At 34.8% G+C, this 24,448-nt stretch overlaps 2 protein-coding genes across 3 annotated transcripts in view; one reads left to right on the plus strand and one right to left on the minus strand.

Annotated features, from left to right (window-relative positions):
- LOC149808590 (uncharacterized) overlaps nucleotides 1-8,866 on the plus strand; it is a 41,074-nt gene extending 32,208 nt beyond the window's left edge. Inside the window, exon 5 of one of the 2 annotated variants that reach the window (XM_089979683.1) lies at nucleotides 3,394-3,584. In XM_089979683.1, coding sequence (XP_089835809.1) covers nucleotides 3,394-3,440 — 47 coding nt within the window. In that variant the 3' untranslated portion in view covers nucleotides 3,441-3,584. Of the gene's footprint in view, nucleotides 1-3,393 lie in introns of both variants that reach the window. The other variant, XM_089979674.1, reaches the window with a different exon arrangement.
- Nucleotides 8,867-15,908: 7,042 nt separating this feature from the next.
- Nucleotides 15,909-24,448, minus strand: part of LOC149808591 (post-GPI attachment to proteins factor 6-like) — a 74,564-nt gene continuing 66,024 nt past the window's right edge. The window contains exon 12 of the mRNA XM_089979696.1: nucleotides 15,909-18,834. Within this exon, the coding sequence (XP_089835822.1) occupies nucleotides 18,749-18,834 (86 nt within the window). The 3' untranslated portion in view covers nucleotides 15,909-18,748. The remainder of the gene's footprint in view (nucleotides 18,835-24,448) is intronic.

A 24,448-nucleotide genomic window follows, 5' to 3' on the forward strand; every position in this document is an offset into this window, starting at 1 on the left:
TTTCATCAGACCTAACCACCCCAAAAGGTATTGATCTCATTATTTCACCCTTTAAAATTAATAAGAACCTATCCCAGCGCGATTTACAACAGACTAAAATCATTGCTAATCTTCGGATAAACATTGAAAAAACGCGAGAAGAATGACATTTTCAGACTGATGCAGAGACTGATGCAGTGTATGATGCCAATATCTTTGGCAAATCAGTCATAAAAAATATGGAAAATTTGTGCAAGACTTACACCCACCGTTAGTGCTAGAATAGTCAATTGTTGTAAAATAAAGAATTCCAGCTGTCTTTGTTCAGATCATTAAGATAGTTTGTCAATATTTCTTTCTGTCTCAGGAATAGGGACCCCGAGTGGCCGAGTGGTCTAAAGCGCTCTCCGTTACGGATCACTGCCATCTCACCTCTGTCTGCGTGGGTTCGTGTCTCGGATTCAGCCAACGTGGGTATGTGAGAAAGCTTGCCAGTAGCTTCTCGTGAGTCGGTGGTCCTTTCCGGGTTCTTCCTCCACCATTAATACTGGCCGCCATGTATAGCCTATCGTGTGCTGAAAAATGGCGTTAAACCCTACAACAACAACAACTGTCTCAGGAATGTGTCGAGGTTAGAAATATAAGTGTGCATGCTGGAGAGCTACTGACCTTTAGGTAAAGCAAGTTCCGTGACTTTTCTAATTTTAGTGATTGTATTATCTAAGCTAATGCATGGTGCATGTACACTAATATATTACTATGGGTGCCTTCTTGAACCGTATTCACTGGTACTCAGCGGTCAACACAGACATCTGACAAATTCACAATGTGTATAATCTATATTTGTATTCATAAATATATTGACAATATGACAGTTAAATTATGGTTAGCATTACATAATTTTCTTCATATTTAAATCAAAACTTTTTTACATTTAACTCGGACCTAAAGTATTTCTTGCACAAATAAAGTGACAAAACATTACCCATTCACCACGTGGATACCTAAAAAAAAACAAAAAACGAAGCTGTTGCTTTTACTCATGTGCTTGTCAATGACGTAACAAGCGTTTCGTGTGACAGACTAGAGAGCTACTAATCCATTTTTTACATTTTATACAAAATGCACCAGCAATCCAATAATGAAAAATAAAATTCTGTGTAAAACATGTGCATCTAAGATAACCAATAATATTATTCCAAGACACATGCATGAGAACCCATGCACTTATATGTATGTACCATCACAATCAATGACAGCTTTAGTCAGTTGCTCCTTTTGTGTACTTATCGGAAGTTCTAAGTATGCAACCACATTTTCACATTTGTCCATAGGCTGTAACTGTCATGTGTGCGACTATGGCTATAACATTTGAAATTATACAAAGGATATACAGCACAGGTGATTTGGCTTCCTGCCAGCAATTAAACACGTGGCAGCAACGTCTTTCAGGCTTATTTACGTAGGCGTCATTTATCAACATTTTACACAAAGAAAGTTGTTGTAGGGTTTAACGCCAATTTTCAGCACAAGATATGCTATAGATGACGGCCGGTACAACTGCTGAAGAAAGAACCTTGGAAAATCCCGGAAAGAACCACCAACCCACGACCAACCCACGAGAAGTTACTGGCAGGCTTTCTCACGTACCCACGTTAGCCGATACTGAGACTCGAACCTACGCAGACAGAGGTGAGATGGCAGTGATCCCGAACGGTGAGCTCTTTAGACCACTCGGGGCCCCAAACAAAGAAAGCCGAAAACAACTGAACAACTCACAACTAGTGTTTGAGTGTATCTTGTGAATCCGTCCCTTATCGCGGTTTTGCAGCTTAAATTAGGGCCTAAAGTCGCGTAACGATCTGTCATGTTAGGGTCTACTCTGTTTACTTCGAATCATAATTCGAACCAAAAATATAGATCCTAGTCTGATGTCGCACTGTTTGACCGTAGATCTGTTTTATGATATTTGCAGTTGGGCGCGAGTTACTAACAGATAAATAAAGTTAAAAATACTCTAGTGTTGTCTGACCTGTGCGCTCTGCACCATCGTCGATAATTATTTACAGGTGCTTGGTATTACTGTTATATACCGGCTCACCACAGTATTTTGTCCCGGTGGCTCGTATCACGGTGCTCTTTCGCTGTATTGGTACGTCAGTGGTTTCCGTCAGTAAGGAATGTACGGAAACACGCGAGGAATATCGTTACTACGCTAATGATATTAACAGTGTTTTCATTATCAATGGCAAAACAGATATATATATATATATATATATATATATATATATATATATATATATATATATATATATATATATATGAATGATCCTTTAATCTCATGTTTCACTCGTTTATTATATGCCAAGGCGGTGTCCAAAATGGATTGTTGTGAAACATATTCGGACCAAATCCAACTTTTGGAAGAAAATTCGCATTAAAACAACAAAACAAAAACAAACAAAAAAGGTCATGTTTAAGTTATTTATCAGAGTACGTGAATGTCCCTAGTATATGTATTACTTTGTTAGACTGCTAAGCAACATACGATTTTTCGAAGTACTTGTTTTCTTTATCAAGTCACTAAATATTTTCTCGTTTCTTGAGTCAGTGGATTTTGTGTTTACTATAATGCCCTGTTGTTGGCATCCCTCTCAGCGTTTCTCTGCCTAGAATATCAATGGCATAGCTAGTAAGTTCAGGCTTCAGTATCAACACTTCCTATTGTATCAGTAGTGTAGCTAGAAAATTGTAGACTTCAGTATCAACACTTCCTATTATATCAATAGTGTAGCTAGAAAATTGCAGACTTCAGTATCAACACTTCCTATTATATCAATAGTGTAGTTAGAAAATTGTAGACTTCAGTATCAACACTTCCTATTATATCAATGGGCTCTCTAATATCAGCATGATAAAATTAATATATTACTAAGACTATCCAAACCATTATTTTACTAAAACCAAGTGGTCCACGAGGGACTAATATTGCCTTGACTTGCGTAAGAAGTGGTTAAAATGTGCAGATGTTACTCATATATATATATATATGTGTGTGTGTGTGTGTGTGTGTGTGTGTGTTCATTCCCGTGAAAGATAGTATTACAGAGCATGAATAAAAATCAAAACTGCAAGCATCTCCTGCATTCCATTTGATATTGTGTGCCTGAATTTTCTTCACACCCACCCACACACAATTATATATATATATATATATATATATATATATATATATATATATATATATATATATATATATATATATATACACACGCACGCATGCACTTACTAGACATGACTTGGGAAAATCGCTTAAAGTAGTCATAAGAAATGCGTTAGGTTAATAGGTTGTGGTCAAAAATGTGGAATTTTACATTTCTGTGTGTATTTTATATATGTAATTTTAACTTCCAGGATTCTTTGATGAAGATTTCCGGCAAAGTCAAAAAGCTATTTGGTAAAAAGGAAAGTGGTGGGCCTTCTCGATGGAAGGACTCTGTGTCCCTAACACCGGAAAAGGACTTCGTGAATGAAACAACAACTCCAGATGATAAACTCTATGACTACCCAGATATAACAAAATTAGGAATTGGACCAATGATGAAGCCTGTTGCACATGTAAGCCCTCAAACACAGAACCGACCAGAAAGGGAAGGAACCTCATATAAACCCTTTCGGGAGCTTAGTGTTTTAGAGGTGACTGAGAGACTAACGCATTGTGGGCTTGAAAAATTGGCAACGTTTTGTAAGAAAGAGAAGCTAGATGGGAAATTCATAGCTGGACTGAAAGAAAAAGAACTTCAAACTGAACCTTTCTCTCTTTCAGAAATTGAAAAGAGAAAACTGAAGGAAGTGGTTGAGAAAAACTGGGTTCCTAGAACATATTAAAACTTGATGAATTTTCAACGCCATCGGGCTGCCAATAAATTAAATCCAACAAGTAACAGACAAACAGACACATCCTATAATAAGGTCATTGGCTGCCGTAAAATTGTTTTGAACCTAGGGTCATTTAAACCTTAGTTTGTTAATTCTCTTTTCACAGAAAGAATCAAACCATTATGCACATACATGTTAACACAAAGTTTGCTGAAGTACAGTTATCAATTATTAGTCCATCACCTAGATAATATATAATTTTATAACTATTCAAAATGTATAGACTTTCTAAAAGGTGTGTCAGTATAATGTAGTCTCTAATATAACTTGATATCATTTTAAGGACCACTGATCTAATGTTTTGATTTTTATTTTTGACATATTTCAGAAATTTATTTCACTTTATTTTAGTTTTTGACTTATTACATACAGTATTGTAATGGTCTTGCATAGATGTATCATTATGTAGCATTGCTGATAGTGTTCGCAGTGTATGGCAGCTAAGCCTATACAGAGACGATACACTTTGTATAGTTAACATGCAATTGGAATCACAATCGGCCACTTCCGTCGGACCGGAAAATATCACTCGGTCTGCCTCGTACAAAACTATTTCCAGGAAAGACAAATAGAAACCTTTGTATGTGCATCGGTGCAGAACAGAAAAATATTCCCCCGACGGTTAGAAATTTTAGTAAAAGACAAGACTTTGCCAACTTTTTGATGCAAAATTAAATTCTCAAGGATGAAATTTTCCCATTCAACACTAGTGAATAATGAAGTATTATTTTTCTAAGGCTTGGCTACTAAGCGTGACGCTATTCAGTTTTCAGAAGATATCGCTGCCGTAAAATTGTTTTGAACCTAGGGTCATTTAAACCTTAGTTTGTTAATTCTATTTTCACAGAAAGAATCAAACCATTAACAAGAGAAAAAGAACCAGACAATGTATATCGCCTAAGAGGTACTTCATTATGACGTCATCGGCACCTTGTGTCGTTTGTCGAGTGATACCTTGCAACATTGTCAGACATATGCCACATTAATGCAAATTAAAGAATTCACTGCATTATTTTCTACGCGTGTACAGAAACCAACGCCCTTTTGGGCTCATGCTTCAACGACCCACTTGGAATTCAGCAAAAGCTGATACCAGGTGTAAAAAGAACCCTATAACAAAAAGCGTGGAATTCTAAACTTGCACTGATATAAGCGTACTAGGCCGATGATACATATATGAGCGGCCATACACTGTCTGGTCGTTTTTATGATTGCATTTTACTGATAACAGAAAAAAAGTTGTGTCCCAGTCAACCAGCTTGTACACAGAATACAAGCCAATGTACTTAATAGGACTTTATTTACTTTGTGAGTGATTAGGTAAAGTTTACACATCAATAAATACCCAACCATGATCATTTAATCCTTATAACTCCTATTTACTTCCTTTCTAACATCAGACCAGCAGATTTAACGAAAGAAACATTCACTTGTATGTATATCGAAGTTTTCTTTCATTAGTCTCTTAACTGCGATAGAATACATAGCCCTGTCTTCGCTAGCCAAGATTCATCGATCGATTCTTTATACTGTGATATGGGTTAGACCGTTAGAATGTCATAGCGGGTTATGCCATTGATACTGTTGTGATCATTATTTTCGTACATAAAAAATGGTTGCGGTTAAACTAGGAATATTCCCTTTTTAGGGAAAATTACGCTTGCATGTGGCACGTGTTGTTATAGCAACGTCGTTTTTGCTTTCTAAGCATTTCTATCTTTAAAAAACAAAATCGTGTCCATTTTTAGTGACATCCCATGGTTGACATATGACCCTGACCTTTAATAACCGCTGCTGTAACATGTTATCGAGGTGAAATGCAATAATTTCCGAAGATCAGCTTATAAAACCTGACATGCCTACTTCGGCAAAAGGGGCGAGTGTTGGAATGCAGGAAGGTCTGTGCAATTACATTGTTTTAACTTCTAGTGGTCGATTTTAAGCTGTGGCTTGTTATTTTTGATCAGAAATTACAGGATGGGGGGGGGGAGCTTGTTGTTATTATTATTAGGGTGCAAGGCGTTGCTATAGATAAAACTTCACATCGAATGATCTGGTAACAGGGAAACAAAACTAGTCCGCATAATTTATCGATGTGTAAAAAATTCCAGATAAGTATCACGTGACTGTTTACATCCAGTCAACGCGCAGAAAACGCAGTCAATTTATAAAAATTGGAATTATTAAGGTTTAGAAAACACATCGGTAAAGAAAACAGCGTTACGACAGTGATATATTACGTCGCCATCTCCATCATGTATTTGGTATTAACGATATAGCCTTACTATGGTTCAAGTTCTACTTAGTCAACAGGACACAAATTGTACCCATAAATGGAAAAGATTACAGTACAGTTGATTTATGTTTTTGTGCTCCACAAAGGGTGTTACGAAACACCCAAATCCACTCAAATCCACCCAAATCCACAATCAAGTCCAGACAAATCCACAAAAATCGACCGAAATCCACACCAAATCGCATTGTGTCTACCGTCTCACCTATAAATGACATCGCTCTCCCCTCCCCCGATTTTTTTTTTTCTCTTTAAAACTTCGCGTTCTTGTGTCGGGTTGATCTAATACATATAAATGCAGTCTACTAGTATTATATTTTTCGACTTTAATCTCTTACGAAATAAACGACAAATCGCTCCATCGCATCACTTCATCGCTCGGCCAAATACTACACGATGGAGAGATGGAACGATTGACCCTAACGGGATTCCATATAAATGACATAAAATATATAAATGACCAAAAAACAAATGTTGCAAATATTGTATTGTCATACAGAAGTGGGCTCTCTCTCTCTCTCTCTCTCTCTCTCCTACATAATTAACTTGATTCGTTTTTATATTGTTTCGGTATTAAGATGGTGAAAAAGAATAATCTGTAAGTACTTATAGGTTACTGCATTTGTATGGGAAAATATGAACGAGTTTTGGGATGGAATACTGCACGACCTTGGGAGTGCAGTATATCCTTCCGACAATACGAGTTCATATTTTCCCATACAAATGCAGTAACCTTTTTATTACATGCTCATTTTTTTAAATTCTACCTAAGGTTTAATTATATAAACACAATACACTACAAGAAACAACGTAAATGAATGTATGCCGCATTCCAAACTAAATACACAAGCGCATATTCATCATTACACAAATCAACATTATTACTGCGCACGTAACTCCGCCCAGATAAAGTTGAACTTAGTCGCGCTCGACATAACTTTCGAAATAAAATGGCGTGTCTAGTTAAAATTGTAATTTGGAGTCATATTGTGAATGAATGTACATTGCAACAACTTTTCCATTTGATCTGGAATGAATTGATTTTGGTATTTTTCTCGATTCTAGGAAATTTCGTGATTATAGGCTGGATTTGTATGTGACGATTCCACATGAAATACATGAGATTTAATAAGCTAGGGAGAAGTGTGTTGACATCTGCAGATGTGTTTCTGTTTCTGTCATTTAATGTTTGAAATCATAATGTGTGGAAAATATGAAGTCTTTCAATTGCAATTATCAAGAAGACGCTTTGGAATTTAATGCTTATTTCATTTTGAGTGCAGTAAGGAGGATGCAATTGGACTTATCATCGAAATTACAGCACAATTTCGAAATGTGTAATCCAGATTGAAAACCTATGATATGGCTCATGTAATTCGGATTTGAAGAATTAAGAAAATACATTTTGAGGAAATTCAGGATGTAAAACTAAGTATATTTTATTTTGCCATTCTTATCACCAGCTAAAGAAGAGAGTATATGACTTGTCACTTGTATGTTATTTGTAAGGACCTTATCTTGTGTCTGTTATATACTGTAATGTAGCTAGCCTAAATCCGTAACATTGTATCAACGCGAAATGTGCCAAAGCAGCTGGTATGTGCAGTCCACAAAACATCGGAGTTCATTCAGAAACAAATTTAAACAACCACAACGTAAAGAGCCTCTTACGCGAGTGTACATGATTTGTGTACAAAATCAAAAGTGCTGGCGTCTGCGTCCATTGTTTGTTTACAATAGAAAGTAGTTCCTTTATGAACGTGAATTATATGTGTATTGTCGCGCGAGTTCAGTATCGGGTAATATTGAACGATTCTGACAATGTAAAGTTAACGGGGGGAAAAAATGAGCATATAATAAATTACTTTATCCAACTGGTCATTTATAATATTTTTAGTCCGTTCTAATGCTGGCCGTTTCCACTGGCCTTGCTTTTTTCCAACATTTTCGGAAGCCTTGAGACACTCAAAGATTCAAAATTTAAGAAAAGGCCACAAATTTACAAAGAATAAAAAAGTAGCATTACGTATATATTGTAGATTTCCTTTCCAATATATTGCCTCTTCGATTTCCTTCCCTTTAATTCTTTCATGACACATATATTTACTATCACTATTGATTTTATTAAACCAACAGAACCTCGAAATAATCTTCACTTGGTTTATCTTGTATGTTTTGCGCTGTAATATCATTTTGCATAACTATAATGCCATTCCTCAATTTCTGTCTCATTTCGTCCCTTGTTGTCTGTATGTTAATTAATTGCTTTTTTCTTCGTACTTTTCAAAAAGTTTTCAAAAATTTTGTATCCAATGTTTTTTCTCCAGAATACACTACCCATAGCCGTTGAAGATGCATTGATTCTATCAATCCGTATTGTTGAACGGTTGAGCGTAACTTTAATCTGATTATAATTACGCAACAGCTTTGAATGTGATGACAACTGATTTAATTAATTGCTGCTACAGATCCTGTTTATTTATCAAAGGAATCTACTATATGCATATTATCGCACGTGTCTTGAACATCGACGATTTTTCTACTGTTTGACATTTGGAAACTGTTATAAGGAACGATTAGCTTTCAATGCCCTTGGTATGATTTACAAGATTTCGTTTTGTTCTTTTCTTGTTTTAATAAAAAAATTTCAACGTACATAGTTGAGTTCATTCAGAAACATAGTTGTGTTCATTAATTTCGCATATGCCGAAAATTATTAATAAATGTTCATTGTGACAAAGTAAGAGGTTCAAATGCTTTACTAAAGCAAAGTGAGCGCTATCCAAACCGGCCGATTATAACAAATATTATGTTCAATGTAAATTTTAAATGTGTAGCCTTACGTGTTTATTAAATATTTATTAACAATCATTAATACAGGGATCGTCCTGGGCTTCGCCAATGTCGCAAATTGCGATTTTTTTTCCTTATTGGCGACAAAAATATCCCATCTGGCGATTTTTTTGGCGACAGACTTTTTGGTTATTTAATTTGTACATACAATCATGGATTTGGACTGAATAAATTTAAAGCCAGAACGAAAGGAAGCCACAAACTTGACTAAGCAATGCATTGGAATCAATCTGTTACACAAACGATCCTTTGTTCTTATTGACAACCCCATCTTTACAGTGTATTGTTACATCATAATCTGCTATGCTGACATCTGGGCTGAGTACTGTATGCTGTGTTACAGTCAGTCATGCTACCGCACTATACCTACAACTGACCGACTTCTGAAGACGCGAATAGAACAGATACAATTAATTGTATGGCTAATCCTTCTGTTATTTTTTTTTTTTTTACATATACCAATACAATAGTTTTGTTGAACCTTCATAGAAAACTGATAACCTTTGAAGTACCGACTACTGCGTATATATACAAAGCAAATGGAAAAAATCTCAATCACAATTATATCTGTCGCCAGTGCAGCATTTTACTCATTGATCTTTTCCTTTTGCCATCAATCCCGTGTTACGGCTGCAGAGACTTAAACTCCGCAACAAAAAATAGCAAAAAAGAAAACAGTTTTGCATAATTAATAATAATTATTTATTTCTCAAAATACAGGAGTGAAAGAATACCTAAATAGGGTGTGAATTTATGCTTATATATACGGTCCAATATTGCCAAGTGTGGACTCGTGTAAGTTTCATTCGTGGGAATGGAGATCCTATTTTGCTTGTCGAGAAAATTTATAGAACATTCAGTGATCATTCTTGGGATTTTAGGAAGCAATTCACTACAAGCTTTGTGAAGCTAGCCATAAAGGGGGGGGGGGGGCTGCTGAGAGACTACTGGTGTCACCTGTCAGCACTGTAGACTGTGAATGTGGATTCAGTAAGATGAACCTCATAAAAACCGACATCAGAAATAAACTCTGCATCTCATCTCTCGAGAATTTAATGAGAATCAGCATGTACAGATGTGAAAAATTAGACTTTGAAACTGCGTTCAACAAGTGGGCAGCCCTAAAATCGCGACGTATCTTCATGTAACACTTTGTAACATTTTGTTAATGCTTGTTGTAATTAGAGTATTAACTAACCCATCTTTTGTAATTTTCATTGCCTGTTACATTAATAGACTAAATTAACACTTGAAAAAATGTACACTACTTGTTCTGGCGACACTTTTTGAAAATTGGCGACAAAATATTGAGGTTGGCGATTTTTTTGGCGACAGCTTTTTAAAAGCCAGGACCATCCCTGTTAATATATCATAAATATATATTTGTGATTTACTATCACCGAAAAAGATAAACCATGGCAAGATGTATATACACTACAAATATTAACTCTGGCATGAAATTTGCATGGAAATCTAAAGATTCTAAAGTTATGAACATGAATTTGTAGTTAACTTTATCGAATGCCTTCTCCTGATCTAGGCAGATGAAGGGGCAGGAGATTTATTTTTGCTATGTATAGTCGCAGATGTTGCGAATCAAGTGGCCATTATCAAAAACATAACATTACTAGACTTTACTAGCCAACAACCGTTTTGAATTTACTTCATTATTATTAAATGAAATATAACATATTACAATTACTAATAAGAAGATTCCAAACTTTGGTTGATAATAACTTAATACAACAGTGAGTTGAAATAGGCATTAAAAAAAATAACTACATGTGGACCATATAACATTCTACTGATTGAATCATTTTACAACAGTATTCACACAGAAAGTGCAATACACTATACACACGTGAATGCATTCTTGTCCCACCTGACGTGAAGACTAACTTACATCAGGTTATGAAATTCACCTGGTGCGATTGATTTGCAATGTCGTGTGATCAGGTTGTATCATAATTATAGCACACATTTATGTTGTTTTAAAAAAAAATATAAATATTAGACAAATTAAAATATGTAAATTCGTGCATTGGCTGCATTTGTTCGTAGATAAAATGGCCATTGAATCAGTTCAAAATCCATGGTACTACATGATGACTATACACATAATTAGGGGTCTATAGCAAAAGAATGTAGTTTTTGCGTGTGCTAACCTATGCAATTTAAAATTAGTTACAAATTATAAATAAATGCCAATACTTACATTCTGCAGATGATGCATGCCCATCACGTAGTCAAACTCTTTACCATCCAATGTACGACACGAAACGCACACATAGTCCAGATCAATCTTTCCCCACATTTTCAATTCATCGTCCGAGATTTCTTGACATTTTCTATGATACCAGTTCTTACACAATGAACATTCAACACAGTCATTTGAACAATTTGATTTGCATCCACCACATGTAAACCTGGTTACGCGATTTTTTATTACTGAAATCTGCCATGATTCACTTAAAAAAATCACAAATGAAAACAAGAAATGTGCAGTATATAAGCTGTTTCAAAATGAGAGACGAGCTCATGAAACGGTAAGATTATATACCTTGCATTTAGTTGCTTGTAATTAACACGTTTGGTTTTTGATCAGTACAATGTCGGAACTGATACTCATCACGTAAAATTTAATTTGCCTGAATATAGATTTTGTTAAACATGTGGCTCTGATTTTGTATAGAAATATAACAGTGAAAATTAAAGAATAGAATTAAAACTATACAACAGTTTATAATATGTGGAAAAAATGGATTTGTGGGCAAAGAATTGTTTAAAAATCAGAAAGTTTTAATCTTAATTATAATCCCACTTAACTCATTACATATCAATAAATCACAGGTTCATTATAGATCGGGGGAGGGGAGGGATATGGTGTGGATTTGGGTGGATTTGAGTGGATTTGGGTAGATTTGGGTGTTTCGTAACACCGTTCCACAAGGCTCTGTTCTCGGCCCAGTTCTTCTCAGTCTATTACACTCAGCGGCTCAAAAGCATCATAGATATACATCCGGTTACTCACCAGTTGTACACTGATGACACTCAAATATAAAAATCTAGCTGCACAACTGAAGTTAAGGCTACCATCCATGGTATGGTGAGGTGCATTTCCGATGTGAAGTCATGGATGACATGTAACAAATTCCAGATGAATGATGATAAAACTGAAGCGATCCTGATCACCACACAAAGACTTTCTCATTCACATCCTTTACCTCAAACAATAAGTACCATCAATACCAACATTAAATTTACAGTCAGTATGAAACCTAGGTGTCACACTCGACAGTATGCTCTCATTAAACACGCATGAAATGATCATAAGCATGATTGCTCATGTGGAACCGAGATGCATCAGCTCCAGTCAGTTTTATTTCAGATGATGCCACTAAAACACTTGTCTGTTCCTTAGTACTTTCAAGACTGGACTCTTGTAATTCACTTCTATCTGATTCGACTCAGTATCATCGACAAAACTACAAAAAGTTCAAAACAGTCGGCTGCTCAGTTCATCCTTAAAGTACAAAGAACTGATCATCCACCCACCTGTAACTTTCACTGGTGACCAGTTCGATTCAGAATCAATCACAAAATTTGTTCACTATGCTACATTTCGTTAACAGGCTCCAGTCCATTATACCTATCTGACCCCATTCATGTGTACTCCCTCATAAAAAGTTACACTCCTCTTCTGACACTCTCAAAAAATGTTAAAGCTACGTTAAAAATCGAAATCACACACACTCTTCTGACACTCGCATTCTCATTGTGCCCACTGTTAAAATGATGTCATATGGAAAACGTTCTTCTGCAAACCAGGGCCCAGCTACATGGAAAAATTGCCCATAGATATTATATACAAGAATACTGTGATCTCATTCAAAAGTGCTCATAAAACTCATCTGATCTGACTACAAAAACAGACTTAAAGACTTGATACTGTTTACTTTCTTAATTATTGTCAGCATGTTTTTGTTTTTACTTTGGTTAAAACTTAACTGTAGTATTATTATTCATATTTGACAATGTTTTAACTGTTCAATCACATACACAAACAGGATAGAGAAAGCTAACCTGAAGCTTTCATCTTCACACAAAGGACTTCATCAGCAGACTGATTGAATTGGAACAGTTAAAACATGTCAAATATGTTGTATTATTTACCATGTGTTATCTAATATTGAAAAGAACTTAAGCCTTTAAAAAGTAGACACTGTACTAAGTCCACATTATAAACATTATTATCATCATTATTATTATTATTATTATAGTAAAAGTCATACAGGTTTGGTACATGTTCAGTACTGACTATTTCAGTAACACGTTTCATTTTTTAGAATTTGGTTAAACATAACTTAAAAAGGTGATTATTCACTTTATTTGGATTTTCCTTCATCTGTATTCCTTTTTAAGGTCATCACTTATGCCATGACCAACACATATGGCAAAACTCAATGTTAAAATTGTTGTTGTTGTTGCAGGGTTTAACGCCAGTTTTCAGCAAAAGATAGGCTATACATGGCAGCCAGTATTAATAGTGGAGGAAGAACCCGGGAAAACCCAGGAAAGAACCACCGACCCATGAGAAGCTACCAGCAAGCTTTCTAACATATCCACATTGGCCGAGCCAATGTTAAAGTACCTAGACATTTTTGGATGAGGTTAATAATCTAAAGGTATGATCCAATACAAACTTGATTGAATGTTGTGCGCTCTGATGTCACAACAAAAGCTATGGATGCTGAAAAGAAATTTGTGCTGACCTAAAATTTGATATATAGGCCCAACAACATGCTCATTTCTTCACCATGTTTAGTACCTAGCAACCGATGTAAAATCCATAGTATTCAAAAATGTTTGTCTGGAAATTTCCTGATGGCAATGTACGACGTATAATGTACATTAACAGATGCATATTTGTCCCAACAGCCAGGTGAGCTATACAGTCTTATAATTTATGATTTACCAAACTTAAATTTTTCTATATTTCCTTTATATTGTTTACCTGAAACTAGTGGTAAATGTAGAGCTCTAATGCTTGTAATGATGACTGAAGATATGAGACACTCTTTAAAATTTTCTCATTAATGTCATTTGTGTAAATTAAGTTAATAGAATTATAAATGCATGTTATGAATGGTATTCTTTTCACTGGAGATGTCAATTCTGTTATTCTGCTCGCATAGCCATATCTTCGATATATATATTTCAATTTGTAGTTCACTGAAATGCATGTACGTGTAACATTTGTTATAGATGAATGCAACACTGTATGCTGTAATAGTGTATAGTCAGAAAAGGTACAGTAGTTCCTTTACTATTACTGTATATTTTTCCCTCATCATTGTCATGCATGCTCAGTGACTATTGTTTGTGTGGAGATGCACAGTAGATTGCAGAGGCTTATTGATGGGATGGACTGATTGGTGTGTAATGGCCATCAGCTCAGGCCAGTAACCCAATAGGTGAACTAGGCCACCGCCCAGGGTGCCAAGATTTTGGGGGTGCCAAAAACGAAGTACAGTCAGCTTATTCATTTACTATCATTAAATATAAAGACTAAATAATGAAATGAATAAATTATCAAGAAGTGTATAAATATTCGAGGCAGGGGAAGCCAAGGTCGAAGGTTTGCCTTGGGTACAAAATACCATTGCACCGGCCCTGTGTCAACCTATGATAATGGGAATAAAGTGCCTTACCCATAGATAAATCAGATCGGCTGACCATGAGCCATTGTGGTATGTGCTTATCAACAGAGGGGACTACCTAGAACAGTCCATCATATACAGTTCATATGATATATAGACCAAGTGGGGTTCTTATAATTAGGGTAAAATCAACCAATATTTATGCCTATTTCCCACTGCTTTGATCAAAAGAGTCTTCCAAGCAAATTAGGATGCATGTAAGTCAGGCATGATGAATCAATGTAATCCTAAGCACAAATAGATAAGCCATACTAGAATAGCATAAAATGTAGGACACCGTGACCTTTGGTTTAAAGTGTGTAAGCAGTAACAGAAATGCATCCAATGATCATGTTCGGTGACTGCATATAAATAACAAACAATAAATGAATGTTTAACCAATTTTAAATAAAATCACTAAAGCTTTAAAAAAAAAAGGTCACACAGGCCTCAAAGTTGTGGAACTTCCCATGTTACATTAACACAAAATCTAAATATCCAGCAAACTGTGATTCTACTGTGCAAACACAAGGACTACTTTAGAAATCTATGAAATTCACTAAGAAAATTTAATTTTTTGTAAAACTATGAATGAACTCACAGTAATATAAAATAATAAAACCTCATTAAATTTTATTAAAATATTCAAACTTTTCTTAGTATGATACAACAAAATCTTTGATAAACTTTTGTTTTGCAAAAGATGCTAAATAGATTACAACTAATATCAAACAAATTTGTTTCTCCTTGCAAGGAATCTGCTGAAAGGCCTAACAAAGAAATAATTTTCTTGTGATCATGCTACAAAATATATGGGGAACCCAGAGTGGCCGAGTGGTCTAAAGCGCTCTCCGTTACAGATCACTGCCATCTCACCTCTGTCTGCATGGATTCGAGTCTCGGATTCAGCTAATGTGGGTATGTGAGAAAGCTTGCCAGTAGCTTCTCGTGGGTCGGTGGTTCTTTCCTGGGTTTTCCCGGATTCTTCCTCCACCATTAATACTGGCCTGCCATGTATAGCCTATCATGTGCTGAAAAATGGTGTTAAACCCCACAACAACAACAAATTGAATGGGATTTCACAGACATCTTCTGACTTCATGTGTGAATTTTTAGCAAACTTTAATTAATAAATTAACACAAAATTGTGGACATAAGTATCATTTATTTGATCAAAAATCATTTTAAAAAAGCATGAAAACACATTGTTCTTTCAATAGAAAACAAAAACACACACAAGCTGAAACTTAACTGAAAATACAACAGCTTTCATTGCCTTAAAAAGAGGGGTGACATAGACTCTAGATAATATAAATTCAAATTCATGTCCTCTGTGTATCTGGGTGAACTTAATATGCAATGAATTACCCCTAGTATATTAACACTCGTTTGATTACAGTAACATTTGAATTGTACTAGTTATTAAGGACATTTTTTGGTGACAATGTTTATCACACAACTCACTTAATTCACTGTTATGTCAACAGTATGACATAAATCATCAAGGTAGCATGGTGCTGGAAACTATGGGTAATCTAGGACAGCATTTTATGTAAATATAACATCATTTTGCAATTATACAATTATAATGGAAGATCCAAATCCATGCCAATATATTGTTGTTGTGGATTTAATGCCATTTTGAGCACATGGTGGACACTAAATCTGGTGGAGTAAAAACCCAGGAAAAACCTGGAAAGCACCATAAACCGAAAGGAACCTACTGGCAAGCTTTCTCACATACCCACAGTGGCCAAGCCCAAGACTTGAACACACGTTCACAGAGGAAAGATGGCAGTAATCAGTAAAGGTGAACATTTTAGGACACTGCCACCTGGGGCACCAAATTAAAAATATACAACAGGAATAACATTATCATAAATAACAACAAGTAGCAGAACTAAAGAAACATAAAACTTTATGAAATCATAATTAAGTCTAAAACCTGAGATTAATCAACCCCACAGTCATCGTGCTTTAAACTGCAAGCAACATCTTAACAAAATAAAATGGTATAAAAGAAAAGTTCACACAGCAACCCGAGCTGTCTCATGATTTTTACAGTGAGAGGAACTGAAGGAGTTAATAAAAAGGGAAAATTACATGGAATCTGAAATACTACCTAATCAAAATATTTCAAATATATCACATAACACTGTAATTTTCATATACTTTTCCATGGAAGTTGTCTTATGCAGAACATACATTGCAATAAATTTCAGACTAATGCTTTATGGGTTTTTTCATATAAGGTTTACCCTTACAGCAACTGCAAAATATCATTTCTGCAAATTAAAAGTTAAATGTCTGACTTTCCAACAGCAATCATCTTTATCTGCAGATCAAAGTGTTGTGATCTGATATAATCAACATGGTTTGTAAACAAATATGGATAAATTTATGTGTTTATGACACTGTCTGAACATCAATTGTGGACTTGCTACTGAAAACAAACCTATTAATATGTTAGAAAAAAAAAATATTGTTTGTCAAAAACAATTCAAACAAACTTACATTAAGGTTTGTCCACAGCAATAATTTCAACAATGAAGAAAAGCATAATATGCCTGACAACCATTTAAAATTTATCACCCCTTATCTTTGCTTTGTTTTTGTTTTTTCTACCCAAATCTCCCATAAAAATGCGCAAGAAGCTGTCTGAGGACTGAACCGAATGGATGTATGACGGTCCATAGTAATAGTATATGTCCCAATCAAATTAATGCCAGGGCATAAAACTCGAGAAAAACTTATATTAATTATTTGGTGGATGAATCATAAAATCCTCTGTATCAAACCAAATCCATGCACAATACCAAGACTGATCACCAAAGTAAATTTGACACAAAATATATTCAGGAATAAAACATCGGTCTGATTCTTTTTTTTATCTTAAACTGTCCAGAACCCAATACAGTGACTAAAGGAGTTAATGTTTATTTGATAACGCAGAATGTCATGTCTGGTGAAAATCTAGTCATAGATTATAGCTATCAGACTTTCAAAAAGATAAAGTATTATTCCAGTGCTCTTTGTAGGATTGCAAAAGGGTAATTTCCTTATACCAGAAAACATGTCATTTTCAATTCCAGATTATAGGTTGAAGGTTTTAGTATTAATCTTCCAGGATTCATTTGTTATCTCTCAAACTAGTTATTTATATAATTAAAAAATTCTTTAACTAATCAACACTATTAAATTTCACCAAATACCTGTATTTTATTCAATTCTATGTGTTTAAAAAAGTGATTATATATTGACAATGAGCAGTACCCCCATAGCCTCGAAAATGCATAACACCTAATTGGCAGGTATTTCTGATGAAGTCAGACAATGAAGTTTCATTTGATCAAGACCCCAAGGCTAAGCAAGTTGTCAGGAATGATAACAGAAATCAGTTCTTGTTGTATCTTTTTTCTTTTAATTCAGTCGATGGCTACACATATTTTGTTCTGAAGGTCATATGTGCTGTCTCACCACAATATTGTTCAAAAACACAAAAGTCTCTCTATATATGCCTATACGTGTAGTATAGATCCTGAAACAATTGTCAAATAGTTAGGTTTATTGACAGGTCCAGGAAGAAGGCTTTTACACATATTTTGTTGTTGTGGTTTGGGGCCATAGAATGTTTAAATGGTTGGAAAAACATAAAAACATGCATGAAATAATTAGGGGCACCTTATCTCAGATGTCAAGGTAGCAACAAAATAAAACATGTATATATATATATATATATATATATATATATATATATATATATATATATATATATATATATATACAGAATAATCCAAATAGCAAAAAAGCAATGAGGAAGAAAATAATTTTCCTTTGTTTAATAGTTAATGACCTCTAACACTATAACAAATATATAACTTTGGGGAGTATAATGATACTTTCTTTCTCAATCTGGCTCCAGTGTGTTGGACTGTCAAATGGCTTTATACCGTCTACTGACTGACTGTTCCACTGCAGAAGACAGTCAAATGACTTGGTCAGTTCCTTGCACCATGGCTTGATTCTCCATTCCCTGTATAAGTCCATTTGTATCAGAGTCTGCAGTTTTATCTGTAAAGCGATTTGAAAAATATAGGACAGTAACTGATAAAAGTAATTTTAATTACCTACTGATAATATACAATGAAAATTGTTTTAACTTGCCCCCCCAAAAAGCCTGGATCCCTGCTCATCATAGCTGTAAATTTAAGTACATTTAAGTCTTTGTAACAAACATCTGATGCTGATATTCTGGCCTATCCAGCCTTAATTTATTGTTCATTATATGGCCATGTTACAACGTTTCTACTTTAGAAATTATTAACAGAATAATAAAGTCACATTTATAAGGAATCATTGGTTTTAAAACTTGAAATTCTCAAATACAGTAAAACATATAAACATCAATCACTCAGATGCTTATATAAACATCAATCACTCAGATGCTTATATAAACATCAATCACTCAGATGCTTAGTCAAAGTTGAATGACCCACTCAGTCTTGGTGTAAGGATTCACAAGTATGCAAACTCAGAAAACAAAAATTTTGAATAAAAAATTGGGTCACATGCATCTGATTATTGGTAGCTCTATTTAAAGCTTTTTAAAAAAAGCAAACACTACTCTTCTGATTTCTTATGTTTATTTCATATGGAAATGACTGACATGATCTATTGCTTAGATTGTGCTGATGTGCCATACATACATACATACATACATACATACATTCATACATACATACATACATGATGCATGCATACATACATGCATGCATATATACATACATAATGTTCAACAGGTTTACCTTTTATTGTTTAGAATTGCACACTTAGGTTTATTTTGAGGGTTTATCTTCCTGTTGTTAGACAATTGTATTTTTTTATTTTTAGAGATTAATGGTTGGTAATTGCTGTATAGCCAGATTCACGCTCAAGTGTCCTTAAACCCATCAGACATATATTAGATCTGTATAATTATGCAAACAACTACAACTGACATATTTCAAATATTGCATGAGCATAATTTTCAAAGATAAATGGGTTATATATCGTTAATTGACAATAAAGCAACAGTCTTCAAAATGTACCTAACAGTTCCAGTTTGTGAGATATATAACTTCTGAGTATAAATTGTAAGCAAGTAATTATTCCATTAAAAGCACCAAGAAAAGTTATATAAATAATGACTGAAGCATTATTAATGGCTTTATACATTATCACAACTGTAATTAGATCAAGGGCTATCTTACATATATATTACAGATTAAATTATCTGAACCTTGGTTATCCAGATTGTTGATTCATCCAAAATAGACCATGACTGCAAAATATTTCTAGTGTATATAAATACATGTCTGATTAACCAAATCATCTACACCATTTTCATGTCCCCTGACATATTAAGGCCTGAAGATAATAAACTTGGAATCTGAGATTGAGAATGTGTTTTCACTTTTAGCCAATCAAAAGTGACCTTACAAAAGTAGAGTCCATTTAGACAAGCTGACTTAAAATCTCAAGCTCAGAAGTTTTATAGTCAGTATCAGACAACTGGGGCAAACCAGGATGTCTGTTATGTATCTATGTAACCCAGAATGTATTATGTATCCATGTAATTCAGTATGTTTGTCATGTATCTGTGTAACCCAGTATGTCTGTTATGTATCTATGTAATCCAGTATGACTATTATGTACCCATGTAATCAAGTATGTTTGACATGTATCTATGTAACCCAGTATGTATGTTATGCATCTATGTAGTATGTGTTATGTATCTATGTAACCCAGGATGTATCCATGTAATCAAGTATGTCTGTCATATATCTAAGTAACCCAGTATGTCTGTTATGTATCTATGTAATCCAGTATGTATGTTATGCATCTATGTAGTATGTGTTATGTATCTATGTAACCCAGGATGTATCCATGTAATCAAGTATGTCTGTCATGTATCTATGTAACCCAGTATGTCTGTTATGTATCTATGTAATCCAGTATGTCTATTATGTATCCATGTAATCCAGTATGTTTGACATGTATCTATGTAATCCAGTATGTCTGTCATGTATCTAAGTAACCCAGTCTGTCTGTTATGTATCTATGGAATCCAATAAGTCTGTTATGTATCTATGTAAGCCATTATGTCTGTGTTGTATCATAGTAACCTAGAATGTATGTGATGTATGTATGTAATCCAGTATGTCTGTTGTGTACATATGTAATCCAGTATGTTTGTCATGTATCTAAGTAACCCAGTATGTCTGTTATGTATCTATGTAATCCAGTAAGTCTGTCATGTATCTAAGTAACCCAGTATGTCTGTTATGTATCTATGGAATCCAGTATGTCTGTTATGTATCTATATAAGTCATTATGTCTGTGTTGTATCCATGTAACCTAGTATGTATGTGATGTATTTATGTAACCCAGTATGTCTGTTATGTACCTATTTAATCGAGTGTTTGACATGTATCTATGTAACCCAGTATGTCTGTTATGTACCTATGTAATCCAGTATGTCTGTCATGTATCTAAGTAACCCAGTATGTCTGTTGTGTATCTATGTAATCCAGTATGGCTGTTATGAATCTATGTAATATCAGTTCAGTTCAGTTTTGCTCGTCACCTCTGCTGAGGTATAGGCCACCCACAAAAGATCGCCAGAGACTTCTGTCCTGTGCCATCTCCTCAAGCTGACTCCGGGTGTGACCCAGCTTAGTGATGTCCGCCTCAAGGTCACATTTTAATTTGTGTAATAATGTTTCCCAATAAAACAAAGGTTAAATAAGTAAGGAAAAGCCTAATAACATACTGATTTTGAATTTAATTTTAAGAGAAATAAAACAAAATCACTATATTCATAATACATGTAAAAAGATAAATTCTTTTCACAGCAAGAAAACAAACATTTTGACAGCAATTTGTTTGTAAATATGAATACCCTGTGGGAGTACAGTAAATCTTACTGGAATAAATTTAACTGGAATTCCTTATAAAAGCTAAGATGACAGAATTTCTACAATAGTCCTATTACATTTGCAAGAATGAGAAATGTATAGTCAAAAAAATTTCAGCTCTCCCAGCCAGATGATTGAGGTGCTACTGTATATGTAATATGTCCAACTCTTAACTAAAGATATTAAACAAACAAGAGTCCCTAGAAGGGACTGATGCTTTGACATTCTTCAGCTATATCAAGTTTATCATAGCAGCTTCTGTGTTGGACATAATTCATGTCACTGTGGCACCATTAAGAAGTCTATGAGTGGAAACCACATGTTGATATGACTTTCCATTTTGGAGAAGCAACGGTGACAAGATTTTCAACATGGATGCCACAGTGGCCATAACTGATATTAAATTGGCACCATTTCTATTCAGTACCAACTAGACTTTATGTTTTTTTTGGGAAAGCACAATGTTGATATGCAGTGTGACAAGATTTTCAAGATGGATGCCTCAGTAGCCATAATCGATATCAGATTGATGCCATTTCTATTTAGTACCAACTAGATCTCATAAGAATTGTCCTGGGGAAAGCAAAATGTTGATATGTAGTATCTAGAGTATTAAGAATGCCATTGATGCAGCTATTATAAGCTGGATCAGGACTATTTTCAAGGCAGCTATTATAAGCTGAATCAGGACCTTTTTCAAGGCAGCCATTATAAGCTGGATCAGGACCATTTTCAAGGCAGCCATTATAAGCTGGATCAGGACTATTTTCAAGGCAGCCATTATAAGCTGGATCAGGACTACTTTCAAGGCAGCCATTATAAGCTGGATCAGGACTATTTTCAAGGCAGCTATTATAAGCTGAATCAGGACTACTTTCAAGGCAGCCATTATAAGCTGGATCAGGACTATTTTCAAGGCAGCCATTATAAGCTGGATCAGGACCATTTTCAAGGCAGCCATTATAAGCTGGATCAGGACTATTTTCAAGGCAGCCATTATAAGCTGGATCAGGACTATTTTCAAGGCAGCCATTATAAGCTGGATCAGGACTACTTTCAAGGCAGCCATTATAAGCTGGATCAGGACTATTTTCAAGGCAGCCATTATAAGCTGGATCAGGACTATTTTCAAGAACCAACTAGACCTCACAACAAGTCTTTCAGTGAAAAGTCTATGCTGATATGACCATTTCTTCAGAAGAAATAGCGATAAAAAAATTCTGAAGACAGTCACTGTGGCAGGGATAATGAGTGTCTCAATGGCACTATTATAACCAACTATATGTCCTAGGAAGCTGCTTAGTAAAACCCCGTTTTGATACAAACATCCATTCAAAAATAATGATAACAATACTGTCCATATGGTTGCTGTTGTGACCATAATTGACATCAGATTAACAACATTTTCAATTTACACCAATCACACAAGATAAGAAATCTTCCAATAAAAATTCCATTGCAATATTACTTTTCATTCATGAGGATTAGTAATAACAAGAATTTCAAGATGGCCACTGTGGCAGCCATATTATATACATCAGCACCATTTTCATTCCAGACCAACTAGACATCATAACAAGTCATCTAGAGAATACCCCATAAAAATATTTCTTCAGGAAAAATAGTAAAAGCAACATTTTTAATATGGCCACTGTTGCATCAGATCAGCACCATTTTCATTTACAATCAACCTAACATCATAAGAAGTGTTGTATCTTGTCTTATACATATAACAAGATTATCAAGAGAACCAGTGTGGTGGCCATATTGGACATCACATTGGCATCATTTTCATTTAAGACCCAACAGACATCACTAAAACAGTCTTCTAATGATAGCCACATGTCAACATGACCTTCTATTCAGGAGGTGTTGTATTAACAAGATTTTACAGATGGCCACGGCCATATTGGACACGGTCATTTAGGACCAACTAGCTAATACAAAAAGTCTTTTAGTGAAAACTCACTGAAGACATGACCACCCATTCAGTTGGAGCAGCAATAATATTTCCTAAATGGCTATTGTGGTGGCCATAATGGATATCAGATTGGCATCACTTTTGTTTAGAACCATGTAGACATCATAAGAAATCTTTTAGTGAAAACCCCATACTGATATGTCATCCATTCAGGAAAAGTAGCAGTAACAAGATTCTCAAGATGGCCAATCTGACAGATATATTGGATGTTACAGCAGCATCAATTTCACTTTGTACCAACTAGACTAGGGGATGAATGGGTGTGCAAAGTGTTGTGGCAATCCTCCAAGAAGTTTAGACAGTAATGATAACAGACTTGTGTGGCCTGACAGACAGATGATAGGCAATGGACGACACAAAAAAGACTACCCCTAAACTGTTCTGGTAATTGACCTATAAAGCTAAAAAATGATCATATGCAAATCAGAGCATGGGAACAAACTGTGAAATGGCATCCATACTGATATCATGCTTTTGTTTTACATAAAAGGCAAAGTGATAAAAAAGAATTTAATAAATTATGCACTTTACTCCTGGAACTAATTTTCTGTGTTGTTTTTCATAACATTTCACTTGGGGTATCTTGTAAACACTACAAAATCTGCATGACACCAAATCATGCTGAAGAGACTGAGTTTTAATCAAGACATTAATACTGCCCATCATCAAGACAATAACACAGCCCATCATCAAGACAATAACACTGCCGTTCATCAAGACATTAATACTGCCTATCATCAAAACATTG

The sequence above is a fragment of the Sinohyriopsis cumingii genome, chromosome 1, assembly GCF_028554795.1.
Source record: "Sinohyriopsis cumingii isolate HCF-2022 chromosome 1, ASM2855479v2, whole genome shotgun sequence".
NCBI classification, from domain to species: domain Eukaryota; kingdom Metazoa; phylum Mollusca; class Bivalvia; order Unionida; family Unionidae; genus Sinohyriopsis; species Sinohyriopsis cumingii.